The sequence below is a fragment of the Nothobranchius furzeri genome, chromosome 3 (genome assembly GCF_043380555.1).
Source record: "Nothobranchius furzeri strain GRZ-AD chromosome 3, NfurGRZ-RIMD1, whole genome shotgun sequence".
NCBI lineage: Eukaryota > Metazoa > Chordata > Actinopteri > Cyprinodontiformes > Nothobranchiidae > Nothobranchius > Nothobranchius furzeri.
Window position 1 is genome coordinate 75,490,870 of NC_091743.1, and position 22,361 is coordinate 75,513,230.

General features: G+C 41.8%; 1 protein-coding gene across 9 annotated transcripts in view; it reads left to right on the top strand.

Moving 5' to 3' along the window:
• arhgef10la (Rho guanine nucleotide exchange factor (GEF) 10-like a) overlaps positions 1-22,361 on the top strand; it is a 193,693-nt gene that overhangs the window by 152,344 nt on the left and 18,988 nt on the right. For all 9 annotated transcript variants that reach the window (XM_015958408.3, XM_070549544.1, XM_015958410.3 and 6 more), the window contains 3 exons: positions 565-779; positions 1,596-1,753; positions 5,462-5,604. In XM_015958408.3, the coding sequence (XP_015813894.3) occupies positions 565-779; positions 1,596-1,753; positions 5,462-5,604 (516 nt within the window). The remainder of the gene's footprint in view (positions 1-564; positions 780-1,595; positions 1,754-5,461; positions 5,605-22,361) is intronic.

Genomic DNA, 22,361 nt, shown 5'->3' on the forward strand with positions numbered 1-22,361 from the left:
GGGTCTCGAAGTGTTCACTGTGACCTTGGACACGTTCATTTCAGAAGTCAGTTGAATTAATTGAAAATGATTTCATTTGGATTTAATCACAACCTGACTGCAGCAATAGATCTCTGGATCTTGAAAGGGTTGGGAAAACCTTATTGTCTGGCAGCTCCGAAGCCTTTCAGACACCCTCTGTTCTTCAGCGATGAAAAGAGCACAGACATTTAAAAACTGTTTGATCTTCAAGAGATGACATTGTGGAACCATTACATAATGTGTTTTAAAAGTGAGACTAAAAGAAGATTATGGATAACAAAAGACAAGGCCTGATAGGATCAGTGACCCAGATATTTCTTTAAACCTTGGATGCTGACACAGGACATGTTCAACAGAAGACACATTATCCTTTAACCTTTACAGTTTGATTAAGACAGTGAAAACATCATTTTCAGATGATTGGAAGAAGAGTAACTTGGGTTTGCTTGCTGCCTTTCCTGTTCCCTTCTATTCGTGTCATCAGGATTCAGTCCATTGGCCCAGCTGAACGTGGGTATCCCTTGTTTTCCCTTTTCCCTGCAGGTGGCTGGTGGAGGAGAAGGACCTCAAGGCCACATAGAGATATTTTCCCTCAATAGACCAACACCAAGGTATGTGAAGAGCCTGCAGGTAGGCTCAGCTGTCCGATGTCTGGAATATGTTCCGGCACCTTCTCCATCCGAAGAGGATGAGTCCGGCATTCACAAGACTGCCACAGGGATTGGTACCAGCATTTGTGTTGGATTAGATGATGGACGGTGAGTGACTTACCTTTAAAAGACAAGAATAAACCACTTCCAGTATAATCTGTATCTTCTGTTGTAAAATAACACCTGATATTATCCTTCGTCGTGCTCCTCTGAGATTTCCGGCTGTACATATTTGCTTGTCAATATTTCATCAAAACAAGAAGTCAGAGTTGATTTCACGGCAAAGCATCAATACCTCTGCTGCTGAGATCAGTTTCGTTTTTAAATCCAATAAACCTTTTCATTCCCCCACAATGGGGATCAAAAGGTTCAGAGGAGAGATTTAATCTCAGCCTCATGTCATAGAGTAAATAGATTGTTTTGTTTTCCTGGGTGCACTCAGATAGCAGATTTACCAATTATGTTACAATTTTATGCAGTTTTAATTAACTCTAGTTATTTTAGGAGTAGCCTAAATCAAAGGTTTGTGAGTTTTTGCATGCTGACACATCTTCTCTCCATAAAAGTGTCTATCTTGGGAAAAAGAATAAAATGCACACCAGAAGATAAAAAGAGAGAGAGGGAAAGCGAAAAAAAAGGGTTCAGCACTTTGGAACAGTCAAAAGCCTCAGCCTGTCAGCTCCAATGCAGCTGAACATTTTCTCTTTGCAGAGAAACAAACACCGATATGCATTTGTCATTCAGAAGAAGACGATTCGATGCAGCAAAGTTCAGATGGCATTTCAAACATGCAAAAAGACAGAGTGGCTCCACATATGCAATGCTTCGTGCGCCGTTAAATCAGACTGCATGAAAACGAGGCACTCTGTCATCTCCAATGATGCTCATTTATCACATTTGCTTGTGCTGCTGTTGTTCTTTCAGGATCCTGGTCTACGGTAGCGTGGACTCAGCAGCACAATGCCTGCTGACCCTCCACAGCCCAGAGGGCTGCCCCGTGCTCTGCCTGAAGCACTCCTCTCGCTTCCTGTTTGCTGGCTTGCAGAACGGGACGGTGACGGTTTATGGAAGAGCAAACAGCGGTGAGGTTTTTTTAGACTCACGGTTTTGGTTTAGCGATGGTCTGAGGGGGTTGTTCCATCTCTATGGTGTGTAATCCACAGGGGGAGGAAGGAAAAGTGTCACTGTCATCCGGTTTATATCTTTATTTATGTTTGTTTGTTGCAGACGACAAAACCAGGAAACAGGTTCAAAAAACAAAGCAGTAATAGATAAATGCAAAACTAGTAATGTTTTATAAAAGCTGTATTTATTTACTGATAAAATTGTCTTAGCTCTTTTTAATAATAAAGTATTGCGAACAAATCAAACCAATACATGTTGAACAGTTTAAACAGATTTCTACTTGGCCTGAAGGGGCGGTTCTAAGGGGGGGGGGGGGGGGGTACAGCATGGGCCAGAACCGCTCTGGCAAAGTTTCAGTCGTTCTTGCTTCTACTAGTCGAGACATTTTCTGCTGTTTCCTGCACGCTAAACTAACAACAGCCTTCCCCGCCGTGAGTCCAGATGGGCAAGTGAGTCCTTGAATAAGTCACAGTGGGACGTAGATCTGTCAGGATTTTCTAACCCTCGAGTTTCGCTGTTTGTTTTCTATCAGAATCTAATCCAGGAGATAGGTGTAGGAGACTATGGTAAAATGGTAAATGGCCTCTTTTTGATGTAGCACTTTATGGTCCTGGAACCCCCCCAAGGCACTTTACAACACAATCACTCATTCACCCAGCCACACACACATTCACACCCTGGTGGGGACGAGCTACAGCTGCCCTGAGGAGCACTGACAGAGGCGAGGCTGCCAAACACTGGCGCCACCGGTCCCTCCGACCACCACCAGCAGGCGAGGTGGGTTAAGTGCCTTGCCCAAGGACACAATGACAGCGACAGACTGAACGGGGCTCGAACCTGCAACCTTCCAATTTATCTTTTCTATTCTCATGTTCGGCCTGCATGAAAATCTCAGTGACAGATTATAATCAAAAATAATAATAAAAATATGTTTTTTCAGTCAACCACACCTTTAATAAATATTGTTCATCACTGCATTGTTTCCTTATGTTGTTTTCATTCAACTTACTAAGGCGACATGTTAATGCCATCCATGATACATTTTGTTTTTCTTGAATGCTTGTTTTCAGAAAAACAGCTTTGTGGTCTGAATGCCACAGCAGCTGCTTTAGATTTGCTTCCATCATTACACGTTTCTTCTTTTTTCCACAGGCTTTTCCACACCTGCTGTAAATAAGAACATAACGGGTTCACCGTGTGGTAGATGGCATGCCATGTTTAGTCAGGCATTGCACAAGGCCAATGGAGCTTAACACCATCTCAGCAGAGGTTTGCTGTCTTCACAGCCAGTGGGAGCACAATAGCTCTATCAATGGGTTCCTTTTACCTGGCCAAAGTATGTCACCGTGCCTGCCTGCCTCCTGTGCCCCCCCCCCCCCCCCCCCCCACTCTCCACCCAAGCAGAGAGAATGATTAATCACACCAAGCTGGTGCATGCTGATTAAATATTATTATTCATCCTTTATAGATATATATTTAAAAAAGACAGAGTACCTCGAGAGTGTCAGGGAATGTTTGTGGATTTGGCACATCTGTTAAAGATTCATGTCCTTGTTGAGCGTGGGACTGCCTGAAAAATAAGTCCGCAGCAACTAGAAAACACGGGGGATTTACCTGAGACTTGTGTCAAAAATAAGGAAATTAAACACGTATCTTTTTCTTTTGGTTTTTGCAATAGTTTAGCTACAACTTTCCTCACTGAGACAGGTGCAATGTCAGTTTGCAGTAAAAATATTCAACATGTGGCAGAGAAATATGTCTCCCAGTGACACATCGGTCCTAAAAAGGTAGAAACACAGTCATGGCCTGGCTTAGCATGAAGGAACAAAGAGACATTTACAAGAGTGAGTTTTGAAAAGGTGGGGAAATGACCTTTAGAACATGCCAAACAATTAACCTGCAGAAGTCAGACGGTACTGTAATGCTATTCTTCTATGAAAGGCAGAAATAAACAAACCAAAATGTTAATTAAATGGCTGAATGCAGCCCCTCTCTCATTTAGTTTCATTAATGCGTCTCAAAAAGAAATGGCCATGAGATTCTTTTTAAAATGTGCTTTTGTGATGCCAGCAATGTGTGCCCCCATGATTAGACTTTAAAGGAGAAGGTCTGTTTCATTTTCACGTTGATGAAGGAAAAGGATCCGATGAGAGATTGGGAGCCGGGTTATTTTCAAACAAGGGAAGGAACTGGTGATTAACGGGGGGGAGGTGTATTAAAATCTACTACAGGCTTATTAGCATGTAGGTGGTGAGGCTGTAAACACTCTGCTGCACGATGTGTGCTGATTTACCATAACAAAAAATAATAAATTCACAGTTTTTATCCACACACTAGCTCATATTTGGTTACTTTTTTTTGGTTTACGAAAATAAAAGATTCTACTGATTCTTTTATACAATGCTGCCATTTTTAAATTAAAATGATTAATCATCAATCAAATTTTATTTATATAGCACCTTCCACTGCCTTTGCAGGAGCCCAAGGTGCATAATGTCAATTAAAAAGGGTTAACAAGGGCTGAAACTGAATATAAAGACATTAAAGCCAAACGATAAAAGTGAAGTTAACTTACGGTGGTGTTGGTAGGAGACACAGATTCTTATTTCATCAGTCAATGCGATGGCTTTAGTAAAAAATACATACAAGGTCATGACCGGCCACTTCTGAGTACTTTCCCTAGTTCAGGCACTTACGTTGGTTCCTGAAATGGCCCTTTTCAAATGGCCCGGTGAAATGGAGACACACACTAGCTCTGGTAAAATGACTCATAAGTTCTGACAGTGGTTGATTGTCCAGATGTTTTAGATCTGGTTATGCAAGGTTTTCATTTAAAACTTGGCTATTAATTTTGGGATTGTTGGAAAAACACCAGGAGTCATGGAAAAGATTTGATTGAAACCTGGCTTGCATGAGATCAAAGTGGCTAAAACTTCTGTCCTACAAATCTAGACCAACCATAGCAGTAGCAAAAGATTTAGCTCTACACAAGAGCTGCGATGGAAAAAAACTACAAAGATGGCGTTTCAAAAAGGATGGGTTTTTTTTCCTCTGCATTGCCCCCCCCCCCCCCCCCCCCCCCCTTCGGTGTATGGCGGACGCTCCACTGATTGACTTTCGTAGCAATAAATATGTTGCATCGTTTGTTGCTCTGAGTGGTCCTACTGCTGACCAGTTGCGTGCAGAGAAAGTTTGACAGACCATAGATGGCTGCTTATACTGAGCCAGGATCCTCTGGAGGTTTCTTCCTGTTAAAAGGGAGTTTTCCTCTCCACAGTCGCTGCATGCTTGCTTAGTATAAGGATTGCTGTAAAGACTCTGACACTAGTCAGTGACTTGATGCAACCTGCTGGGTTCCTTGTATAGGAAACTTTTTTTGGCTTAATAAACTGGCCTGTATTGGAATGTTTACTATGTGAAGTGCCTTGAGACGACTCTTGTTGTGATTTGGCGCTTTATAAATAAACTCGAATTGAATTGAATCCCGCCCTACAACCAAGTTCAACGCGTTGTAGCCAGTCTATATTTACACAGATAGGATGGCTCGTCAGGCTATAAAACTCAATTCTTTCTTATGACCCTGATTTAAAATTATACACCAAAAAGCAGCATCCTGAAAGATCACAGTTTAAAATGACCCTGGTTTTCTTTCATTTTTTTTACAGATGATCTCTGGGATCCAGCTTCCTGCAGATGTGTAAGCCTGGGATCAGAGCCCATTCGGACGTTGCTGCTGTTGGACGAGTCTGTTTGGGCGAGCTGTGGGAACTCAGTCACAGTAATAGAAAACTCCAGCCTTGTGACTCAGGTGAAATGCAGGATTTTTCACAAAATGAATGAAATTCTTGCCCAGTTTGAGCATACCTCAACTAGGGAACATTGTGTCCACGTAAAATCATCATATGGGTGCTGTTCCATTTATCTTTATTTACTTTATTAGTCATCAACATCATTCCAGCATTTTTTTTCTTTAAACACAAAGAAGACTTTAATATGTGTGTTGATAGGAAAAACTACAGCCCACAGTTTTGTACTTATCTATACATTTTGTACAACATTCAAAGAAATTTTCAGGCTTTTGTTTTTGGAAAGAGTTATGAATACAACCTTTGAGAACTGGCAATCTAATCTGCTGTGTCATGGAGATTTACTGCTGCTGGTACAGCATTGGGAATGACGACTCAGACTCCCGATAGATTCATGCTTGAGCTCCCATACTCAAATAAGCTGTATTTTATGAGCTGTGGTTGATGAAATGTATGTTGTACTATTATTGATGTAGCGTTAAGGATTGGCTACATATGTAACAAATAATCAACACGATGTGATAATTCCATCTAAATATGAAATATCAATCTGATTGATCTTTGAATATTTAATCTTAAGATTTTAGTTTATTGTATTTATCAGGGAACATACACACTTCCTATTAAATCAGACAGAGTCAAGTATATAGTTTATAAAAATGAATTTATTTCTATCTCCCTAAACTAATTATTATACATGACAAGGTTTGAATGAAATGATGGAATGGAAGCTAGATGTTTTAGAAAAACCTTTCTTACGTGTTACAGCCCGGCTCGTGGGACTGCAACAAAAGGAGGATGTCAGGACACAAGGTTAATGTTTAAGAGTATATCTAGCCAGCAACATATACAAGTGACCAGTCAAAAAAATAATAATAATAATAAGGAAAGGCAGCTCAAAGTATTGACAAACCACATCAAACAAAAGCCAAGAAGCTGGCATTCCACTATTGTGAATTCACCAGCAGCACCTAGAGCGTAGAGCTCCTGAAGGTGAAAAACAAATAAATTGGCTCACCACAAGTCATTTTCACAAACTGCTAAGAGACTAGCACATGCCAGGATGTAAAATTTTATGCTCAATTAAAACACCAGGTCCATCCTCCTCCAAAAAGTCCAGATTATCCTGGACGAGCCCCCATTTGTTACAGCCCAGCTCGTGGGACTGCAACAAAAGGAGGAGGTCAGGACACAAGGTTAATGTTTGAGTATATTTTTTTATTAAAACCAAGCCTCTAAAAGGCCTCGCCAAAACATGCCACACAGCCAAGAGCTACCAAAGGTGCTCCCTCTGATCAGCCTCAACTCCTGATCCTCCTGAGTCCCTCCAACTTGCACTTAGCAGCCTTTTTGGCTGCACAGGTGCAGCCACTCATAAAATCCAGGCTGCTCACAGCCACACCAATAATAAAGCAGAAGGGCGTCGGCAGAAACATCTGAAGCAGCCAATCAGCTGGTTGCACTGGCACAGCAGTCCTCTAAGAGGATGGGTTCTTGTTTTCTTCCATTAGCAGGGGTTGTAACATAAGTATCTGAGAGAGTTTGTGAAGTCTGGGTCGTAAAATCACATTGGCTGTATGTTTTGTAAACTATAGATTTGTTTATCAAACCATCCGACGCAATTTGTGTCGAGTACGCACCCTTGTATGAAGATTCCCATTCAGATCCAGGGGGTCACGAGATTATAATAGCTTAGCTCCGATAGGACCCGTCTAGTCTTGAGATATCTCCAGGTCACGACAGGAAGCTGAAATGCTTGGTTTGCATCTAAGGCTGTTCGATGGCTCTTAGAAGAGCCGTTGTCTGTAATCCTTCGCAAGCGTTACAGAGAGGCTTTGACTTGATGTCAAAAGAGAGGATGGTTTCAAAATGCTTTTTTACTGATTTGGCCAGATCGGGAGTCAGCTAGAAACACATATGAGGGCATTACCAAAAATACCTCAGTGGTCACTCCTTCCTTCAGATACAAAGATGTGCTCTTTGTGTGAATGAGAATGTTTACACACTTGTGTGAAGTGGATGTTAAACATTAATAATAATCTCATTATAACGTGTATGAGTATACGGATAGATTAACTTGTTAACACACACTGATCTGGTGTAGTTAAGATCTGAGCTGGATCATTGAAGGAACAATATTCATTTTAAACTCATCATTGATTAAAGCACAGATTATTCAAACATTTGATTTAAACATCTTGTTCATTCAACACGCTTGATCACTGCAACCTATTAGTTGTAAAGTCACTTAGGAACTTAAAGGAAGGTGAACTTTATTCAGAGTGAAAAATGCAGGAGTCTCACTTCTGCATGTGACCTTGACTGAAGACGTTATGTCTCTTTTGACTGGTAACAAGGACTGGTGCAGAGCTCTCTGGTTTGGAGGCCAGACAGCTGTAAAGCATCCCTGGATGTGTGACGCAGTTTGTGGCTGCAAATTACAAGTTAATTTCTGTTCATGTTGATGAAAACTTGACCTTTGAACTGTTACATTGACCAAAAATCACCCTGGCTGTTGTGTCTGTCATGCTTTGCATTTTTGTGCAGTCACCTCCAAGGCGTTCTTTTTGGGATGTCATTAGGGTTGTGGAGCAGGGTGACGTCTTCTGCTGTGCTAGACGACAATGAATAACATAAAGTAAACTCTTCTGAGTAAAGTAAATAAGGTACTAAGATGTCGAGCTGCAACCCATTGCCATTTAATTATAGCTCCCAGGTGTTATTGTGCATAGCTGCATAAGTAGGTTGAGCTTCAGCTGGAAAAGAGTTTGTCCACTAAATATACCACTCCTGGGTGCAAATATGTTTATCATTTAAAAAATATGATGCCAAAATCGAATAAATCTGTACAAAGAAACAAAATATAATTTAGTACTTGTTTTTTTTTTTTTTTTTGCATAAACGACTTATTTTATTTTACAGTTAATGGGGTTTTGTTTTAGCTCAAGTCACTGCTCGTTCATGCGCGATCCAAGTCTGTTCCTGTCCTTGGCTTTGACTTCAATCCGTCCCACCCAATTAGCACACTTTATAAAGAGAGACACACTCAATCGTTCTTTCTGCTCCACGCTCTCCACATTGCTGTTTCGTCTGTTTCACTTCTAGAGTTTATCTCTCCCAGCCCAGCCTCCCCCCAGCATTACCCAATTGGATTTTTGTTCAACAGCATGTACCCATGTAGTCATTTTTTCGCTCGTGTTGTATTGAGGTCTCTGTCTCGATGTCTTTCCAAGTATAAATGAAATAGTAAATCTCAACCTCTGATCTCGGGCCAATCTGTGTCATGCTTGTGCAGATTTTTCCGGGAGATCACTCAACCCACAAGTACAAATGTTTGCCGGGTAGATTGACCTAGTATTCTTGTGCCAAATATAAAACCTGAAAAAAAACGATGGCATGCAGCGATGCTCTGTAGAAAAAAATGCATTTATACTACAAACACATTACATATCCTTTTTGGCTGTAATGTTTTATATATCAGAATGTCATAAAATATAATCTGGGTCCAACAAAAGCAAGTAAGTACATATTGCTGTGACATATTAGGCTACTATACACTCATTCTAAAAAGGTGCTTAGTGATATGGGTTTTGTTATAATGTTAAATGTTGTTTTTCTATCTACTTTCCTGTATTTTGTTGCTTATTAACTCTATTATCTAGATAAAGTTGTTAGACTGAAAATTAAGCGTAGATATTCCTGATAAAGCGATCATTAGCATGTGTGACTACCTCAAGAACAGGAAACAAGATTATTTTCAGCTTGCTGGTTTGGAGGACTCGAGTTTGCATTAACATGCAAGGAAAAAACGCAGTCAGCATTGAGCCATAGGAAGCAACCGCTGATGCTCTTCTGTCAGAAAAGGGATTAAAAGGCTTTTTACAGAGTATTTAGAGTCGCCGTAATACAGTGAGAAGAATTATTTATGGGTAAAATGGAAAAATCACAGAGTTGCTTCATCTCAGATTCCTTTTAGCATGTTAAATATTAATGTTTACATCTGTCCACGTGCAGAATAACGGAGCAATTGTGTCGTTTTGAAAAGATTTCCTGAAAAATGTCACTGCTCTCTTAACAGAACATGACAGCACAGTTATAAGTCACGTTGACTGCTAGCCACAATGTGTGAACAACATTCTCCAATGACAGGGCTTTGCCTTCATGTTGCTTGAATTTTGCAAATGTTCAAAGGTTCCAAAGAATTGGGAAACCGATTTAGTAGAGCTTGGTGACCAAATGGCGAAAGAAATTTTGGGTAAACCAAGAATAAATGGAATCATGATTAAGATGCATTGTCACAAAATTCCAGGGAGGGGAGGGAGGGAGAGTGAGGGGGAGGGGGTGGGGGTGGGGGGTGGTGGGTGGGGGGCAAGTCAGCTCTAACGCCTTCCACCATCTGTCTCATACACCAGTGGACACCTCATGCTTTGAGTGTTCTCTTTTGCTATAACAAGAACTTCATACTCTTTAGTCATTAAGTCAACCTTGAACTTGTCTGTCTTGCAAAGTAATTCAGAATAAATACCAGACTGTATGTCAGGAAGCTAAAGACTGGATGAAAGTATAAATTTGCTTAACAGCAAATCTACAGAAGATGGGCGGAAAAGAATCATGCTTCAGGAGCAGGATAAACCCCTTTTTTGCACACTTCATGTATATTTCAACTTCGTTTTTCTTTATTTACTAATAATGGTGTAAAATGTCCTTTATTTTTTTTTATCCCTGGTTAAATTTATTTAAAGGTGTGAGACATTTGTTTAATCAATACATTTGCAGTGGTCTCTAGTGTCAATAAATGGTAAATGGCCTGTATTTCTATAGCACCTACTTAGGCTTCAATAACCCCCCAAGGCGCTTTACAACACAATTTGTCATCCACCCATTCACACACTCACACATAGGTGACGATGAGCTACAATGTAGCTGCAGCTTCCCTGGGGTGCACTGACAGAAGCAAGACTCTCAAACACTGGTGCCACTGGTCCCTCCGTCCACCACCAGCAATAGTAGAAATAGAATAGTAGTAGGAATAAATGTCTTATAAGTCGTACTTAGCAGAGAAAAAGTATACTGATGCACCATTTCTAGGAACTAGAAGTTTGGACATCTCGCCTCGATTGGATAACAGCAACTCAACTCTACCACTGACTTGCAATGTTGAAACCTGGAGGAGCTTCTGCTGTGTAGTGGGGTTGTTAATGCTAATGGTTATTTTCTACTAGTCGAGACATTTTGTGCTGTTTCCTGGACACTAAACTAACAACAGCCCTCCCCATAGTGAGTCATATTGATGAGTCCATGAATGTGACAGTGTGACGTAGATCTGTCAGATTTTTCAAAACCTAGATTTTCACCATCTATTTTCCATGAGAAGCTAATGCAGGAGATAGGTGTAGGAGACTAGTTTCATGTTCAGACACCTTGAAAAACTTGATTATAATGTAGCAATTAATACATTTTAATTATGACCAATAAGATGTGATAGTCCATACAAATATGAAACATCAATCTGATTGATCTTTGAATGTTTAATCAGAAGATTCTAGAGTTCTTTGCTTCTTCAGGGATCATAAACACACTCCGTATTAATTCAGACAGAGTCAGTATATAGTTTATAAAATGAATTTAATTATTTTTCCTAAACTAATAATTTATACATGACAAGATATGAATAATGAGCTGTGATGTGGTGGATGTGAGGTGTTGTGATGGAAGCTAGATGTTGTAGGAACTGTTCCTTGTATCTGAGAGAAATTGTGAAATCTGGGTGTAAAAGAATTTGTTGTTTGTTATACACTAGATAGTTGTTTATTAAAAACAGCATCAGGCGCAATCTGTTGTGCCAAGTCTACGCACCCTTGGTGTGGAGGTTCTCGTTCGATCTGGGGGGTCATGCGGGTCACTGCCGGTGGAGTGAACCGCTGATGTCAGGAACCCGTAGATAGTTCCGATAGGACCCGTCCAGTCTGAGATCCCTCGAGGTGAAGGCAGGAGGCTGGAATGCTTATTTGCATCTAAGGTTGATGTTTGCTTGGCTCTTAGAGAGCCGGTCGTCTGGTATCAGCCGCAGCGTTGCAGAGAGGCTTTCACAGGTCAAAGGAGAAGATGGTTTCAAAAAGGCTTCATTCCCAAATTGGCCGGTTCGAGGGTCAGCGAGTAACTGAATTGCTCGGGAAGTAATTCTTGTTTTATTAAACTACTTTGTTGTGATTTCTGGCCAAGTTTGGCCAATCAGAATTTGACACGTTTCTGAGTCTTTACCAACATCCCTCAGAAAGCCACGCCCTCCTCAGATACAAAATTCTTAACATGTATCTTATTGTAATGTGTATGAGTGTAGACAATGAGTAACTTGTGAAATCAAACATACTGATTTGTGGTATAAATGGATCATTGTAAGAACAATATTCATTTCAAAGTCATTGATTTAAGCACAGATTATTCAAACATTTCATTTAAACATCTTGTTCATTCATCACATATGATTATTTAAGCTTACGAGTTGTAAAATCATGGCGTCTTCACTTATTCAGAGTGAAGAATGTTGACATCTGGCGTTGATGCTGAGAGTGCAAGAACCTTGGGTGAGAATGTTTGTTTGAATGTTTTGTCTTCATGTATGTAAACAAGCACTGCAGAACCTTCTGGGTTTGGAAAGCCAAACAAAGTGGATTTATTTCTGTAGATGAAAGGTTATCATGTTGGTCAATATATAGGTGAAATGGACCCTTTTGGACGTTACAATAATCAGTAATAATCATTAAAATGTTATTAGTGTCCTACACCATCAATTATAGGACCTGCTAATGACCAGATGAATGTTGTATGTCCTAACAGGGTGTGCTTCCAAGTGCAACACGTAAAGACCAGCAGTTTATCTGGGCAGTCACTAATGGGCCATTCCCATCTGTACCGGGTCGGCCCGGGCCGGGTAGCGTAGGTTGTTTACATATCTGGGTGGCCTGGAATTTTCCCGGGCCAACCAAGGCTCATTCTCAGCCCCCTTCTCGAGGGGGTCTGCTTCAGGCCGACCAGGGCCAACACACCCACTGCTGACAGCAAATTCACACCTTCCATTAGAGCAAGCCTCTGATTGGTGGGTAGAATCAGCCCACATGGGCTTAAGGCAAGGATGTGTGGAATCAACCGGGCCAGGCTGGGGGCGACTGGGGTTACCCGGCCCGGGCCGACCCGGTAGAGATGGGAATGGCCCATAAAGAGACAGCAGTTCATGGACTTTGCTTCCACATCCATATAATTAGGAGTAAGCTGAGCTTGGAATGTCTTCCAGATGAATGTATTCTTTTATCCGTCTCTCCCCGACCTGCCCTCTAGAGACACAAACTGAAGCAGCTGAATGGCCATGCAGTGGTGGCACAGTTCTGGTTCAACGTATCTCCCACAATTTTACAGGTCAGCACTGGTTATCTCTTTTCTAACCTTGTTTTACGCGCTAGTATGACCCAGGAGGGCAACCTTCACAGGAGCTACGCTGCATATATAGAATCAAGATAACCACTATTTGGCATCTGTGGGATGCGATAGGATTTGGTGCAGAACCATTGGTTCCCATTCACTCCACTTAATCCCATTGTTTTCCCTTGTGGATTGTCATCACTTAGTGGCATTTTCTGTACTTTTGAATCATGGCGTTGGTAGACACCATCGTCCTGTTTCATTTCATGCCACTGAGCCTGCGGGCAGCTGCTTGTCTTAAATCTTAAATATTCAGAGCTGATCTTTCAGCAACTCTGTTGTTTAGAAAAAAAAACTTTACTGTTTTTGGAAAAACACGAATAAATCCTGTGGTGTAAATTACTACCAACAGGACCCCAAGTGGATCATCATAGCACAAAGAAATTTGTTTTGGCTCTTATGAAATTATTTGATTTCATACACTTCATATCAGTGGGATACAAGAGAATTATATTGCGGACAAAACCTTGTCTTTACTGCTGTGTGAGGAAATAAAATGCTCACAGGTTTGTAAATGATGCAGATATTTAGTTTTAACATTTACACTTATGTAAAGATCACGCACCTTTCCATGGCAACCTAATTTATGGTTGGCTTCCATACCAGCTGTGCAATTACTAAAGTCAAAACACTCACACTGTTATGATTCTGAGGGATTTCTTAGTACTTCCAGAAGTCCTGTGTTGTAGCTGCCACTTGCTTGACTACAATACAATAAAAATCGCATATAAAGAAATAAACTAAATTGTGCCTCAACATGTCCAGACTCTGTTCAAAAAGAAAAAAATAGAGTCATGACATGAGATGTATTTTATTGTTTGAAAAAAGAACTCCTGGTAAGCAGGCATCTGGAATAACTGTCCAGAAAATCTTACATTATGCTTAGACATAGTCGGTTTTAAGAGACTTTATATATAAAGTATTATTTCTTGTTACAGTAGGGGCAATTAAGTTGAAATGCCTTGTCTAGTCTAGTCCAGTGTAGGGTTGTCACGGTATGAAAATTTAACGTCACGGTTATTGTGACCAAAATTATCACGGTTTTCAGTATTATCGCGGTATTTTTTAAACGGTGTTGCATATGTTCAGAAAGCATTGATAGTCCTGTTCTACACAAACTGAAATAGTTCTGAAAAGGTTTAACAGTGTTTATTAAACCTAAAATAACACAAAGCCTTAGCAAAAGTGCAACTTTTCACAAGTAAAGGAACAAATAGCTTCTTTTTCTGGAACATGTTACAGTAGTCAGTGCAGGTTTAAATGATACAAATCCAAACATTCAAAACATAAACAATATGTAAACAAATCAAAGAAACACCACTTGTTTTCTCATACACTTGTTTTCTTCATTATCAAAATGAAAATCTAAAACTCCAGTCCACACTTGACTTGAGCACTGTACAAGTCAACCTTAAAAAATATGTATTTAAAATAAATAGCCACTTTAAACAAATTACTAAAATAACTACTACACTATGTAATCAAATCCAAATGTTCAAGTATAAATGGCATTGAATAAGTAAACAAATCAATGACAAGGAACTAATTGTATATTTCTCTTCATCATCAACAAATAAGATGCTTCATCCAGCAACAGGGTGTCCGTGACACGGTTTAAATGCTGGCAGAGGACGCTGCGGCTGCAGTATATAGTGACTCGTTGCATTCTCCCTCAACCAAAAGTCCTCGCGTCATGCATTTAAGCTAAAATGCTAATGTTAACTTACCTTGCACTGGCTGTGGAGACGTGGGTGATGGTCACGCAGATGTGCCATTAGATTCGAAGTGTTGCTGCCTTTTGCAGACACTTGTTTCCTGCACGTTCTGCAAATGGGATAGCCGTCTTCTATTAACTGTCCCTCAGCATTTTTCAGAAATCCAAAATATGCCCATACTTCCGATTTAGTCTTCTTTGAGGGCTGATGGATGTCCTGGGCGCTGCCGTCTCCTCCTTCGGCCATTATTTCAGCTTCAAAGTTTTGGTGCCGTTGCAAACTAAAAAGTGCGTGTGCGCGCCGCGGGAACTTCAGCTGAAGCGACGGTGGCTGGTAAGGGTCATCGCGCCGAAACCGCGGCCACGGTAAACCCACCGAGATAATATAGTTTTTTAAAAACTGGACGGTTATTTTTATTGTCAACTTTTTTACCGGGGTTTACCGCTATACCGGTTACCGTGACAACCCTAGTCCAGTGTTTCCCAACCCTGGTTTTCCATGTCTCTGCTTCAGCACACCTGATTTACACTGTCTCCTCAGGAGGACATCAAGTGCTTCAGATGTCTGTTAATCACTCATTCATTTAGGTCAGGTGTGTGGCAGCACTGGTGTTTAAAAGGGTGTCATGGATTTTATCAATATGTTTATCAATAAACCCATTTCCTGGGGTCGACGAGAAAAGGGACGAGAAGAAATGAGGCAGACATACAACCAAATCATGATTTAGTGGCAAGTGCACCAGGCAAATGCCCTGAACATCTGGTCACAGAGTTTATTTAAGCAAAGAGCAAAGAGATAAGAGATGAATGGGAGTGGATCGTGTGTGTGTGTGTGTGTGTGTGTGTGTGTGTGTGTGTGTGTGTGTGTGTGTGTGTGTGTGTGTGTGTGTGTGTGTGTGTGTGTGTGTGTGTGTGTGTGTGTGTGTGTGTGTGCGCGCGCAAGCAAGGGCATCAGTTTGTTTTCAGAATTGCTGGGGACAATAACCATACACTTGAGTGGGGTTTAAAAATTGCTGGGGACAATAAAGTAGGCTAGCACAGGGGTCGGCACCCCGCAGCTCTGGAGCCGCATGCGGCTCTTCCATCCATCTGATGCGGCTCTCTGTTTGTAAAGTAATGAATGGATATTTAAATAAAATGCTTTATATTTTACTGCATTAATTTTACATCTGTATGCCAATTCTAAATGTAAAGATTGTCTGCGTAAACCTGAACAGTTCCAACCCGGTCTTACTGTGAGACCGGGTTGGCGTGTCACGCTTGTGCGTAATCATATAGGCGCATTCTGAGCTGAAGAGGATGTGAGATTCTGGGATTCTCCTCCGACAGGCTCCTGGATGTGTCGCCACATTGGAGCCAGGAACAAGCACTATTCAGCCAAAGTTTCATAATCAGGGAACATTTTCTAAGTGACAAGTCTCTCTGAGGGACAGGGTTTGGAAAACACTCGCTCCAGTGGGAGGAACCTTCCGCATGCGCTCTGGTTCTCTGGGTGGCTCTGGGGTTAATCAAGTTTAATTGTTTCTCGTTGCAACAATCTTCACAGGAAGGCAAAACAGTTAAACGGCAGGTTACAGATATTTCCATTTGACTGTTTATTTTGACAGATGAACTCAAGGATGTTGCTTGGTTTGAAAGAATTACCCCGACGCACACGGATGCGCATGGATGAGCTGACATTTTAATCGTTAACGCACATCGCGGAGGTAAAATATTCCCATCAGAACATCAGAGCTTTATACTGGACACTGTGTTCAGCGCGGCTCGGAGCGCCCTCGGTGGACAGTGAGCTGAAGATCTGGGGTTCGCAGCGCCGTGCAGAACGGCGCATGCGATAAGATTTCCTCCCACTGAAACAGTCTGGAAACCCGGTCTCTCTGAGGGATGTGTCACTTGGAAAAATGTTCTTTTTATGAAATTATGAAACTTTGGCTGAACAGCGCTTGTTCCCGTCTCTAATATGGAGACGCATGACGCGTAGAGACATTTGATCACGCACAAAGTTTATGTGGAGCAGAAGCGGTCGGGCCACGGCAGGTGAAACGTTCCTAGCCTACATGAAGTGAAACTGTTTAATTGTAACATTAATATGTTACTGGACACGCTGGTCTGGTTGGTTAGACCAGTGTTTGAAGTGGAAAACACACACACACACACACACACACACACACACACACACACACACACCAATTAAGATAATGCTGATAGCATGGACTAGAAGCCAGGTGATGGTTTACGTATTTAAATGCTGATCAGGCTGCTGTAAAATGTAATCTCCATCCACATCCAGACACAATTATCCTCTATTCTTTCTCTATTTGCTCTGCTCTTGTCTGGGCTGATCAGCTGACGGTGCGCGCGGCGCGCCTAACTAGCGGCTGATGCACATTTTACGCATTTGGAGAGGTGGGCTGGATGCTTTGCGTTTACTGGAAGATGGTCCACTTAACGCACGGGTGTAGACTACATATTAATGACAAATGAATGTAAATTAAATTGTGAGTTTTTACTTCATATTTTATAAATAAAAAGGACGGGGGAACACATTTATGACGTCTTTTTAAACGAAATTTTCTAGCGCGACCTGCCTGCTTCACTTAAGTCGCTGCTTATTAAGGTCCGTCCAAAATTACTGTGGGAAATGGGTAATAATGGCTCTTTGATGGGAACAGGTTGCCGACCCATAAGATCTGAGCTGGTAAAACAAAAATCCTCATCAGCAGGCGTTTTTGAAAGTGGGGGGGACACAGCTGCCAATCACAAATTTTGCCGGGGACATGTCCCCGGCGTCCCCAGTTAAAATGACGCCTATGTGTGCGAGAGAGACAGCGAGTGCGAGCACATGTGATGAGCTTCGCAGTAGCAGAGCGCTTCAGGCACAAATAAGACAGAAAGTAGAGAACATGTGCGGACATGAATGATCGTGGATTAATTATAGTTTTTTGGTTGCACCACTTTGAGAATGGACCGTGCCCAGGATGCAGCTGCCTGGAGCGTACCAACAATGTGACCTGAAAGTGAGAATAGTCTCTTACAAGGCACTGTGGTTGCAGGGGTTGACAGATACTTGCATGCAACAGGTGCCAGTCTGGAATGTGCTTCTTCTCTCTTCAACCACCACTGTAATGGACAGTGTCCATTATCCATTTTGGGCTCTGCTTTGTACCGATCTAGACAGCGCTCCATGGACAGCTTTGTCCATGCTACTAGCAAGATAGCATGCTTGCAAGCTTTTCCTTTCCTTCTCTTTTTCTGCTGCTGATGCTTCTGCTGCTTCTAATCATTTCCAGTAGGTCAGACACCAGCACAGGGGCGGCGTTAGGCCCGGCTACTTGGGCTGAAGCCCCGGATCTTTCATGATAAGCCCCGGATCTAAATCGCGGAAGTAACATGCAGTACCAAAGTCACACAGAGAGGGCGCAGCTGGCAGTAGTTTGTAAAGTCCCATTTAGTCGTCACACACACAGGTGTGTGGTGAAATTTATTCTCCGATTTTGACCCATCCCCTGAGTTGCAGACACGCCGCGCTCGGGAACTATTTGGTGGTTTAACCCCCCAATCCAACCCCAATCCAATGCTGAGTGTCAAGCAGGGAGGCATTGGGTCCCATTTTTCTCAAAATCTTTGGTATGACCCGACCAGGAGTCGAACCCCTGATCTCCCGATCTCAGGGCAGACACTCTACCACTAGGCTACTTAGTCAGTATACAGTTTACCTGAGACTGAAGAGAAGCCCTTCAGCAGCTGGCTTCTGCAGTCTCTGTCTGAAACGCATGAGTGAAGATGGATATAAGGACGTTTTTTTAGACCAAAAGTACAACGACAGAACCCCAGCTCTGATGAGACTGGTGTTGACTCAGGTTTGTGAGTCTTATTTGAAAATATTTGTTGTGCTGCTGGTTTGCCTAAAGTTAGCTTACTATCAGGTAAAGTTGTTGGAGAAAGAAAGGGAATATTCACTATCATCTCACACTAAACACTAACAGGAACAATACTCTGCCCTGAATATGCTGAATATGTAGCTTCAGATTAAACATTATGTGGTACAAGACAAATATATATGATGTTGACTAGTGCGTGTCACGTGTGTGCGCGCATGCGTGTGTGTGCGCGTGCGCGCGCGTGTGTGTGCGCGCGCGTGTGTGTTAAGCCCCGGATCTTCTTCAGTCCTAAATCCGCCCCTGCACCAGCATAGCGCAATGTTGTCCCCTTCTTCAGAGCCGCTCACGAGTTTGAGGTGTCGGATTATGTAAAATTTTAAAAACTGCATTAATTACGTTAAATTTTTTAGGGCATTAAACATTTCACATTAACTAACTAAATAAACGTGTTATTTTTCACAGCACTAATGCAAATACACTTTTTCCAAATAAACTTAGTTATCTCTATCTGCTCTTGACTCAAAGAAAAATCCAAGTCAAAAAAGTCTAAAGTTGATGCCGAAAAATCTTCAAGCTGCCATATTTGTTTTTTCAGTAACATCCAATCACATCGCCAAAAGGGTGCTGTGATTGGACCACTAAGGATGTCAGTGATGGCCCACGGCGGAGTTTGTAATACACTGTCGAAGAAGATGTGACATCCTGCCCACCAACCAGATAGAGAAGTGACTGGACTGGAACCAGATGTGACTGGACTGGAACCAGATGTGACTGGACTGGCAGTAGATGTGACTGGACTGTCACCCGATGTGACTGGACTGGCACCCGATATGACCGGACTAGCACTAGATGTGACTGGACTAGCACTAGATGTGACTGGACTGGAACCCGATATGACCGGACTAGCACTAGATGTGACTGGACTAGCACTAGATGTGACTGGACTGGAACCAGATATGACTGGACTGGCACCAGATGTTCGAAGCTGCTGTGGTTCCAGACAGACAGTAATGCTGTGCTATGTCCAAGTACTTTTTACATTATTACAGAAACAGAAATCTAATCTATTGACACTTTGATAAGTAAACATTATGTTTAGCATTAATATACCCTCTGTTCTCCTGCAGGAGTAGCTACCAACACATTTAATAGACTTAAATGCTGTTTTTAAGGGGAAGTAATCTAAGCATTTACAAGATTACTGTACCAAGATTAAGCAAAGTAGCGGAATATATTGAAAAATATAATATAAAGCAGGTACTTTTACAAAGTATTCTCCTCAGCACTGATCATCACAATTATAACAAATAAAGGCTTGATTTATCTGGTTTCACTTCTAATGAGTCTGTCTCATATATTAGTTCCACCTTTTAAATTAAACTACTGAAATAAATTAATATTTGCACCATATTAAAAAAAAATTTTAGTTCCACCTGTACATCAATATTTAAGGCAAGATGACAAGCATTGAATTTTTTTTTCTTAAACTGATTTCTTCCACTGCACCTGACATATTTTACATCGGTTGGAGAGAAGCAGCGGTTTCATCTCTGCTGCAGTCAGCTTCTGGGTCCCACTCAGATGTAAGAGAGTGTGATATGGTCTGGTGAGTCATTTATTCCCAGTTAGCGGCTGAGATAAGCTCTCCTTATCGTGTGAAATTGTACCGACGGTCTCGTAAGTGGGAGTAGTTGGAGAGTTGTGAACACTGAGGATGGATGAAAGAAAATTTAGCTGAATGTGGTATTTTTATGTTTTCTTTTGTGTTTAATTTGTTTTTTTTTTTTTTTTTTTGGTTTTGCTTAACTGTGCATCATCTGAATGTCTGGAAGCAAAACCAGACAAATACTGGCAAAACAAAAATATTTGCTTATGTTCTTTTTTTTAATAGAATAAACAAAAATATGACTTCCTTCTTGTCTTCTGAAGAGAATGGATTAGTATGAAAAGCCATCTGACGCAGAAAGATGAAATAATGGCTCCGTGGGCCACTCTGCTGCTGGTGTTACCTTTATATGTCCTCAATGTTTCCATTCATTAGAAGGACTAAACTCCATCCTCTCCATCAGGAAGCCTGTTCAGGGCAAACATTTGATTTAGTTTTTAAAGGTTTCACAACACAAGCCTGAATGTGTGAAAGAAACTTGGTTGGAAAAAAGGCCACTAACCCAATTTCTATTTTCATCAGGACAAATTAAAGGGCCAAGTGGCAGCAGGAACTGACGTGCATGATCATATTTTAAAACGGCTTAATTATGGAGAAAATTAAGGTATCTTAACCAATCACGCACATTTTTATTTCTAATTGAGTCTAGCAATAGGGATTGATTGGATCTTTTAGTAGTGGTTTTTGATTTATTTTGTTATGGCTCAGTATTTGACTCCACAAGGTACTGTCTTCTTTGCTCCAGTGCCAGACACTAACATGGTAGGACATGCATGCTCTTCTAGGCTTTGATCAATACTGACCACAAGACCTTGTTCCCACTTCTTCCCTTTACTATTATTTTTCTGCTCCTCTTGGTTTCACCCATCGCTCCTGTCCACTCAGCTGACTCGCCCTCCGACTGGAGCTGTGGACTCACCTCTCAGTAAAAGACAAAGACACCTTGTCACCTGCTGTAATGAAGGACTAATGAGCTGTTCAGACCAGCTGTAGTGCTTGTGTCTCCAGCTTTGCTGTTGTTTCTCACTGCTGGGGGTGGACTGTAGGAGGGATTTTGGCAGGGCCGGAGTGGGACTCGTTTTCAGCCCTGGGGTTTCAGGGCTCAGACTGGCCCACTTTAGACTCACGACCCAATATTATTGAATCATGTTATCATAAGCTTATATGTTAAGTCAACAACAATTTATTTAACAGTGCACTGCTCTGTAAAGCCTTGTAATTCTGTGTATTTTGCACAAATATTTCCAATTCAGTACAAGGTTTCTTCATAAAGTTGGTTTATTTCAACATCAGCTCACATCTCCAACATTATGCTTTATGACGTAATTTCTATTCAAATAGGTGTTCAGAAAGGGGCGAACTCTGGTGAACGGTGATGGTTGTACCCATGTGTAGCAGTACCGGGACCAGAGTGAATAGGGTGTGTATGGGGAGCGTGAGTGGGTGTCTAGCATTCATTTTTGTAGGTTGTGTGTGTGTGTGTGTGTGTGTGTGTGTGTGTGTGTGCGTGTGTGTGTGCGTGTGTGTGTGCATGATGGAGGGAGTGTGTGACTGTGTGTGTATGACTGTATATGTCAGGTGGGGTCTTGGACTCCTCCCCTCCCCCTCCCTTGGGTCTTCTTGTGCTGCTACACATCTTCGCCTGCCCTCCCCCTGCCACATTTGGTGCTGAGTGTGGTGCCTTGGTCTGCCTGAGTGTTCGCAGCTCCCATGCTGGGGGGCTTAAGAGTTTTGACATCTGCCTGATTGATCCCGGTGGCTGTCTGGTGGGATCTGTGTCCCTGGGCTCGGTTGTGTCCCCGGCGGGGCTGGTCGCCCCTGGGTCCCGGCCGCTGGGTTCAGATTGTTTGTTTGGGGCAACATTGTCACTTGTACGTATTCCTGGTGCAACCGTGGCAGAGGAGTTAAAGGGAGACTAGGCAGTTTTGGCTTGCTTTTAGAACGCCCTTGTGTTCGTTAGTAGAATCAAAACCATAAGCCATCTCCTCGCTGTGCGTTCACCTTTGTAACACCTTATTGTAA